Source organism: Astatotilapia calliptera, chromosome 11 (genome assembly GCF_900246225.1).
Source record: "Astatotilapia calliptera chromosome 11, fAstCal1.2, whole genome shotgun sequence".
Taxonomy (NCBI): domain Eukaryota; kingdom Metazoa; phylum Chordata; class Actinopteri; order Cichliformes; family Cichlidae; genus Astatotilapia; species Astatotilapia calliptera.
In genome coordinates this window covers 17,603,559-17,612,039 of record NC_039312.1, presented here as the reverse complement: position 1 = coordinate 17,612,039, position 8,481 = coordinate 17,603,559, and the positions used below count along the sequence as shown (strand labels likewise).

Sequence of the window (8,481 nt, the reverse complement as noted above, 5' to 3'; positions counted from 1 at the left end):
GAAACTCTTTTGGGTTCATTACAGAGATTTCCAAAACAATAGCCACTCACAAAAAGGTCAAAAGTCAAGCCACAGTCTGCCACATATATTAAATATTTAGTAGCAGTTTTTTTTACAAGCACATTAAAATTGCACATTAGACAAATAGGTAAATTATGACAAATAGCATAGATCCTCTGCTGTTTATCAACTCTTTCCTCTCTTCTTTGAGCTCTTTATCACAATCTGGAATGAAAACCATTCATCTCCAATTAAAATATTATATCTGAGTTTGGGAGTTTAAAAATAATGTAGTGTAATGTAAGAGCTCTTCAGAAAATTCTAGCAAAAGTCCATTTTTGTGTCTATCATGTGTTTATTTGCCCAGCCCTAAATTAGGTCATTGGCCTTAGCTGATATAATCTCAGCTTTGGCCTCTAATCATCTTACATGCTATCACAATCATAGCCAAAGCTTATAATATTATCATGAGTCACTGACAGCACATGAAACCCTGGTGTTGCAGTTCATTTGTATAATCCATTTTTCGTCATAGACATTTTTGATTTTACCAATTTTATATTTATTATAAAATTGCTCTGAAAGACACAAACGGGACAAACAGCCATCTATTATGGGGCTCTATTAGTAGTTTCCCTGTTCATAACAACTCTGAAGGAGATGATTATTTACTTATTTTAACCCAATTTATTTGGACACAAAATGTGGGGGACTCAATTGTCTCCATAGTCTGCTAGACCTCACCTCTGCTATGTGGAGTGTCCAAACTGGAACGCTTCACTTTTTGTCCTGCTGGTGCTTTTTGGAGCATTTTTAATTGAACTGTCTTATAGAGGAGAGTTGCAGTAAGGCATAGCTCATCTAAGAAGTTTCTGTTTCAGTTTTGGTGAGTGAAATTTTAGCGTTTTATTAGTCTGTCGGTTTATTTAGCAGGTGTGTTTTTGTTTTTGGCCATTATATATATAAGGAAGAGGAGACATGGGTCTTTCCCCTAAATGGTTAGCCCATAAGCAGCCAGGCAGTGTCTCTAATTTGCCACCAGAAGACAAAGGAAACCTTATTAGCTGTAGTTTTAACAGCTAGCATTAGCCACTCATACTGTAGGTAAGACCACACCACATGGCATGCTAGCTTGATAGTGCTACTTGGTATAACAGGCATAAATGAATGACTAATCTGTACTCATTAATCCTCAAGCTTAATCTGCAGAGATACATTGTATGTATAGGGTAGATATATGTCAAAAGTCTAGTCCAGTCTTGCTTTATACAGATAAGAAATATAGCAAAGGTCAGACTGGACCAGACTGGAGCTCTTCCTGGCTAGTTGTCTTAGGAAGCCTTTTCATAGGTTCTGTACATTACCAAGGTTTATCACTCCAATCTCTGATTCATACACTGTCGGCGATGGTGATAGAAACAGTACAACCTTAATTTAAATGGTTGCAAAAGTTACACATATAAATGTAAACATTCTATTTTGATGACACTCTTCGGGACCAGTGATTCATTTATTGTAAATGCCTTTTATTTACATAGTGGGAATTCTGCAGATAGCAGTTATTCATTAGCTTTCTGTGCATACTTGTGTACCAAAAATCTTAAAAAAAAACTGTAAAATGTGTATTTTGTGACACTTTTTAGTTGGATATAAAAATCATGCAGCTTCTACTTTGTGTCAGGAATCTTGTCTGTGGATGACTTGATATCAATCATTTGAGATTGGTTTGACATATGCTCCACAGATTACAGGCAATCATTTTTGAAACAAGATTGGCATGATGATGAGCACTTAATGGAACATTGACCTCTTCTGATGACCAAAAGCTATTACATTTGCATGTGGCTTCGTAACAGTAGCTTATTTTCCCAGATATTGATTATGCCTAATCCCTCACTAAATACTTTTTTTAAGGGGATTCATTCATTAAATGTTTCATTTAGTCTAGGACAGTGCTTAATGTGTGACTGAGAAACTTCAAGTACCGTTAATGTACAAGTTTATGCTAATTAATAATATTGTTAACCTTCTAGCAACTACATTTCACAATAAACAGTGCTCAACAAAGGTATTAAACCACCACTCAATGTAAGAGTCATGCAGCTGCCCAAAATGATCAGTATTGTTAGTTATCAAAATATTTTTTGTGTGTTTCTGTGATGGTTAATCCACAAATATTTATAACCTCTTTCATTAAAATTTAAAAATAAGATGAAATAAGATAAATGAGATAAAATAAGACGACAAATTACACATTTTTAGTGTTTTAATGTTCTGACTGAGCATTAAAACTGATGTTTGCTGCTGTTTTCTAATTGTGTTTCTTATTTTATGAAAGGTCATGTACTATGTTTGTAATCAATGTATTTAGATGACATTTTGGCACAATTCTGCAATTTTTTTAACATGTATTTATTTTCCCTGAGCCCAAAGATCTTCGTCAGTCATCTTTATTGTCATAAATAGTCTTAAAAATGACAATGTACAATACAGAAATGTCACAAGAAAATGTTACAAAAATACTGAGATGTGATGCATGTTTTATGACAAAAGATTCAACTTTGATATTGTCTCCACTGCACATGAATGAGATATGAAAACACGCAGTAGCTGAGGGTAATCCCCATGTTGGATTCAGTGGTCTTGCTCTTAGCTGAGGTAAGGAAATGTTTAGTTCTTCAGAACTACAAAAGAATGAAGCAAACTGTCAAACAATATTCCTAATGGCAGTTATCAACATGTAGTTATCACTGATTTCAAACATGTCCCAAAATGAAGATGGGTGGTTTTGGATTTCTATAAAACTATTAATATCACTCTTTATATGAGATGACAAGAAAGTATGTTTTTATGTAAATTTTTCTAAATACACAAGCAATTAGAATAAAATATTTTGTGTGTGTTTGTGTTGTAATTCATAATCCAGGATTTCATGCATGAAAGAAAGGCAAATGTTTGCTTGATTCATCCACAGAGAAACAAACCAGGGGAAGAAACACTTGTCCTTTCACCTTTGTCCAATAAAAAGGGCGGGGGGGGGGGGGGGGGGGGTTTGTTGCCTGTCAGGGGGTTTTTTTTCTTTCCTTTTAATTTAAACAATCTTTGAAACAATCTCACATCAAGTTCCCTTTATCTTCCTTTTTGGACATCCTGGAATATTTCCAAGTGGACGGATCAGTAACATCAATGCCACTTGAAAATGTACAGCTTTGTCTTGTCTTTATTTTCATGTGTCACGTTCAGGATTTTTTCACAGCAGCAGATCTGTACTGAGGTGATGGTTAGATTCATCTCTTTGTCCCTTCACCTTCCCATCCAAAAAAGCTATGAAGTTAACCGTCTTGTTTGAAAGTCTTGCAGTATACAAGTATTCTGCACAGTTGGCAAAAACATTTGTTGGTGCCTTAAGTCGTAACCTTTGTGTCCTCTTAGGACATTTCCCCTGGAGGCAGCATTTATGGTAGCCACTTCGACTTATGTACATAAAGCGAGAGCTTGTCTCCCACTCTACTTCACCTGAGTTTTCGTTTGCTGCCATGGCACATGGCCCTGCAGTGTGAAAGCAGCTGAGGTGGGATTGGCACTTGCTGTGTTGTGCTGAAATGAATGGCTGAGTTAGAAACAGTTGGAGTGTTGCAATTAGTTTGCTGAAGGATCAGGAGGGAGACATTCATTTCACTGGTGCAGAGTGGATTCAGTGCTAGTGAGCATCTCATGCCTGGATGTGTAAGCTGCTCCTTATGTGTCGAGGCGGCGTTTTCTCTTGGCTTTATGTGCATACAGGAAGTACATAGTGTGCCCCGTGGTGATGAAGAACACAGAAATTATAACTAGGATGCCAAAGTGTTGTGGCTGCGGAGCAGAGATCACCATAATGAAGTGAAGCAGGTCCATCAGGTAATTCATGGAGCTCTGCACCCCGTTAACCACTCCTCTCTCTGATTCACAGATGTTCTCCTGCAGAAGCTGAGTCACAGTCAGGTCAAAGGACCAGAGACCTGAAACACAGTAATAGATGAACTGACCTTTATAACAGATGGGCACTGATTCAGCTGCGAGTAAATTTCATTTGACCAGATTAAAATTTGTACTTGTATAACAAAATTACCCAGAAAAGTCACATTTTGGGCAGATTTATGTATTTTTTGACATATATTTCATATTCTACACCAATATTTAAACTCTATGCATCAATAGAAATAAATATCCAAAAACCTTGTATGTAATGAGAAATACATTTTAGAGTTTACAATAGTGCTCTCTGGTGGACTGACTAGGTAATTTTTATTTTTTGTTAAATTGCCTCAAAAAGATAATTATCACTATATATCAGTATATTCAAAATAAATTATTACTGGAATATCTGCCGTGTGCCCACATGAGATGGGCATTAAAAATGGCAATATCACTTGTACATACGTTTTTCTATGCACTGAATAAGCTCTGAATTTGTGTCTACTCACCAATGCGTGCTGTAATGACACCCAAGAACAGCAGAATAATGGAGATGTAAGATTCTGGAGCTGTGCCGGAGGGAACATTGTCAAAAAGCACCGTGTTGTTGGTCCAGTGGATAGAAGAGCGGTCGGGCAGAAGTGGCTGATTGTTGCCTCCCATCATAGGGTATGTGTGTTTTTGCCTTTGGCCTGTCATCCCAAGCGCTGTAGAGGAATTGGAACTAATGTCGGGCATCAGCAAGCTGAGATCCATGGGGCTGCCAGGGGCAAACACAGAGCACACGCACAGCAGCAAGCAGCCCAGGTGGAGGCAGCTTGAGATGATGCCTGTGTTGACCAGGCCATAGGCCTTCCTGAGCCTGGTGAACATTATTGTGCCCATCAAGCCTGTGATGGCTGACACGCCCATCAGCAGACTAAGAAGAGATCCGCTTATCCCCTGAGTATAGGCATAGCCAGTGGTGATGCAGTCAAACCCAAGCACTGTGGTGTAAAGGAAAGCCAGACCCATTCCCGCGAGGAAAACAGGCTGACGATAGTAGGCCATCCAGCCATCTTTACAGGTGCTCACCAGCCAACGGAACCTCCGAAAACACAGCGGCAGATCGGTGATTTCCTTGAGGTGCAAGCTTGAATTGCAGTTGCCCTCTGTCAGAGCCTGAGGTCGCGCAACATTGCCTTCTCCTAATGAAAAACAAGAATGGCATCCATCACTTGAGTTCATTAATTCTAAAGGCCTAATCCTCACTAGCTTTTCTGCACCCCCTCTATGCCATGTCACGTTAGCCTCTACATCATTTGTCAAACGCAGTTCATCTACGCTAATGTGTGTGAGTACAAACAGAAATCTATACCATGTGGACCCTTGCATTTGGATGCTGTACACAAACTCAAAACTGTGTTTTAAGATAATGTATGTCAAAAAGCTTTGGTGCTGGATCTTTTTTTTTTTTTTTTCGGAAAGAGGCAGCTCCCATGAAGATATGATTCCTCATCTTGATATTTTGAAAACAAACATAAGTAACTGAGAAACGGAGGCACACTGTAGTACTGACTTCTCATTCACAGTGTAAGCCTGCCCTAAAGCACCTAAACACTTTTTTTAATCCCACACTAGAGAAATTCACTTTATCCTCCCTTTTGACACTAATGGGGATGTAAGGGCTGTTTTCAGACACCCCAAATCTTTTGCAAAAGTAGTTTTTCTTCTATTAGAAAGAATACAGGTTTAAGGCACTGCTAGATTGGATTCCCTTTTTGATCTATGAAAAAGATCCAATGAACAGTTCATACCTTGTAACCTTTTCCTCTCTATCCTCTGGAGATATGCTTGATCCACTGCAACCGATGGTGGTTTGGCTGACAGAGCAGGGACGATGCGATAAACCCGTGACAAGAAGAAGAACTCCACAATTAGAGACACCAGGTTCCAGCCCAGGATGAATCCACAGCCAACTACGTTGGAGGCAAGGGTCATGACCTGTCCCACTGCTAGTGGAGCCAGGATGTTAGTCACCTGATCTATCCGCCTCATGGTTGCATTCATTCCTTTTGTTAGGAACAAACACAGAGGTTAATGTGTGTCCAGCATCGGAAGCTAAGCAGTAGCCAGTCAATATCTGATCTTTTCTATAGTTCGAGGATCTATCTTCCACAGACAAGCCTCAAGTACAAACCAGAATATTCATTAACAGACTGAATGTCCTCACCCGCTAGGTGACCTCGGTTGTAGCCTGTGATGACCACAATCCAGTCCCTCTGAATGGCAATGGTCAGTGCTGTGCTTGCAAGGTTTGCCACATCTGCCAGGACGATCACCACCGTATAACAAACCACCTTGTGTGAGTTTTGCGATGCAACATGTTACTATGACAGCACAGAGTAGCCACAAGCTCAGAGGCAGAGACAACAGGGACACGAGACAGAGGGGACAACAACAGCAATGACTTCTCTGTGTAGTACTCATATCAAGTATATATAACCGAAACACAGCGATTGTGTTGTAGCAAGTATGTAGTGTCTACTCACAGTAAGCCATCCATCCCAGATCTGTTCAATCCTTTGCTTGTATGAGAACACCAACATGAGCACAATGCTACATATTGTCACCGAGATGTTCTGAACGAAAAGAGATGCATGTGCAACTAAAATAGAAGATGGAAAAAACGAATTTCAAGTATGCATTTTTTTTTTATGGGGGTTGTAAAAAACGAATGCTAGTCATAACAGATACGAGTCAGTGGCTATGAACCTTGTGCCAGGAGGTTTACACTTGAGACATCTGGCGAATAGCAATTCACCTCCTAGTGGGATAGGAAACCAGCAAATTTCCTGGCCCAAGATTGAAATCCACTGAGCTCTTATTACTGTACCTCGCTATATTACATGTTAGAATTTTCATATGGGTATGAGATTGCTGTGCATACCTTTATTCCTAGGATTGCGATCAACCCAGTCTCCAATCAAAGCCCCAAACATGAGAACTGACCCAGCCACCACCAATCCAAACACCGCAGTCAACAGCAAGTTACGGCCGTACAGTTCAATCAGGAACACAGAGATTGCGAAGTGCCACATGCGGTCGCCCTGTTTAACACATGAGAAAAGTCATCATCGTGTGTTGTGTTGCAATATTTTCATCAGTGTGCTGTGACACAGTGTAAAGAGACTACCTTGCAGTCCTTTAAGTTGCGAAGTCTTACCTATTGCCCCACGAATGTTTCTTCAGGAAATGATTCTTACCCACATTGATAATGCTCCACTGACATAGATGAGAAACTTGGGACCCCTGAGGTAGATAAGAGCTGAACCTTAAAAGGAAATGCATCAAATCAAATAAGCAGATATTCCATTGGCTACAAAGACACTGCACAAATTCTAATTGGATTTTAATTCGAGTTCACCTGGTATACGCGTAGCTTTTTCAGCTTTTGCATCCCGGATGTTGTCAGACTCGAACTCAACCACAACCCCACCACACTGGGAGGCATCTTCCCGCTGCGACATGTCCTAGTGAAGTGTTATCGAACTTGTCACACCATTCTGATGTTGCTGATAGCACAGTGTGTCATATACATGATAACAGTAATATTTAGATGATCACAAATACAGCTGATTTGTTTATCCTAAAAGGTCGCTTTCCTCTTGACGACTACAAAATCCTTGCTTGGACGATTACTGTTTATTTACTTAGTGACAACTCTAGAACAGCACAGAAATGAATATGTGACAATTTGTAAGCAGCTGGTCAAACACTGCATTTTTTTCTTACCTTGAACTTACTTCAACAGCAGTTGAAACGGCACGTCCTTTTGAACTCAGTAAACTTCTGTAGTCAGTCACATCAGGTTTCTTTTTTCCCCCCAAAACTAAAAGAGCCATAAATAATGACCAACATTGGTAGTGCCAGATTGTGAAGCAGAGAAGAAAGTAAGTAATTGTATATGGCAATAATTAAAATTAAAATAGAATTATTATGTTACCTTGCATAGCTCTATCCATACAGACATAAAGCAGCAATAATCAAAGTTAATGGAGGCTCAGTTGTTACCTTTTGTTTTCTCGTTGCAGTCAATCCTTGCTGTTGTTCCTCGACGATGAATCTTGTGCCATGTATCCTACATTGGGATGCTAGTCTTTCCTGAGAGCTGGAATTCAAACTGTAGTAGTTTGAAAGGCTTAATAACATCAGGGTGTTCAAGTGCACCATTGTATGAAAGTGCCAGAAAAGCAGAACAGGCAGGGAGGCAACAAAGGCAGCCAGCATATTCCAAAGCACATGACGCTGGAGGGACAATATCACCGTCCACCCACACCACAAAAAGGTAACTGCGTGTAACTCAAAACACACACACACACGCACACATGAACATGACTAGTGAGCACATGCATGTAACGCTACTCTCATACAGTCACATGCACTGTTGACATGCAGCATACCTAAAGGACACATCATGCAACACTACATCACTCTTGTGCATGTAACCAAGAGTAGAAAGAAGATTATCATGTAGCAAAAGTTGGG

The 8,481-nt window shown here is 39.8% G+C and overlaps 1 protein-coding gene across 1 annotated transcript; it reads right to left on the bottom strand.

Annotated features, from left to right (window-relative positions):
* Positions 1–3,069: 3,069 nt before the first annotated feature.
* LOC113032805 (solute carrier family 40 member 1) lies at positions 3,070–7,838 on the bottom strand. Its single transcript, XM_026185938.1, has 9 exons — positions 7,740–7,838; positions 7,361–7,466; positions 7,200–7,267; positions 6,884–7,043; positions 6,486–6,601; positions 6,167–6,293; positions 5,751–6,005; positions 4,464–5,141; positions 3,070–3,998 (listed from the first exon to the last, which is right to left on the bottom strand). Exons 1-9 carry the CDS (start codon positions 7,836–7,838, stop codon positions 3,739–3,741), a joined length of 1,869 nt encoding a protein of 622 aa, XP_026041723.1. The 3' UTR covers positions 3,070–3,738.
* Between the last annotated feature and the right edge of the window lie 643 nt (positions 7,839–8,481).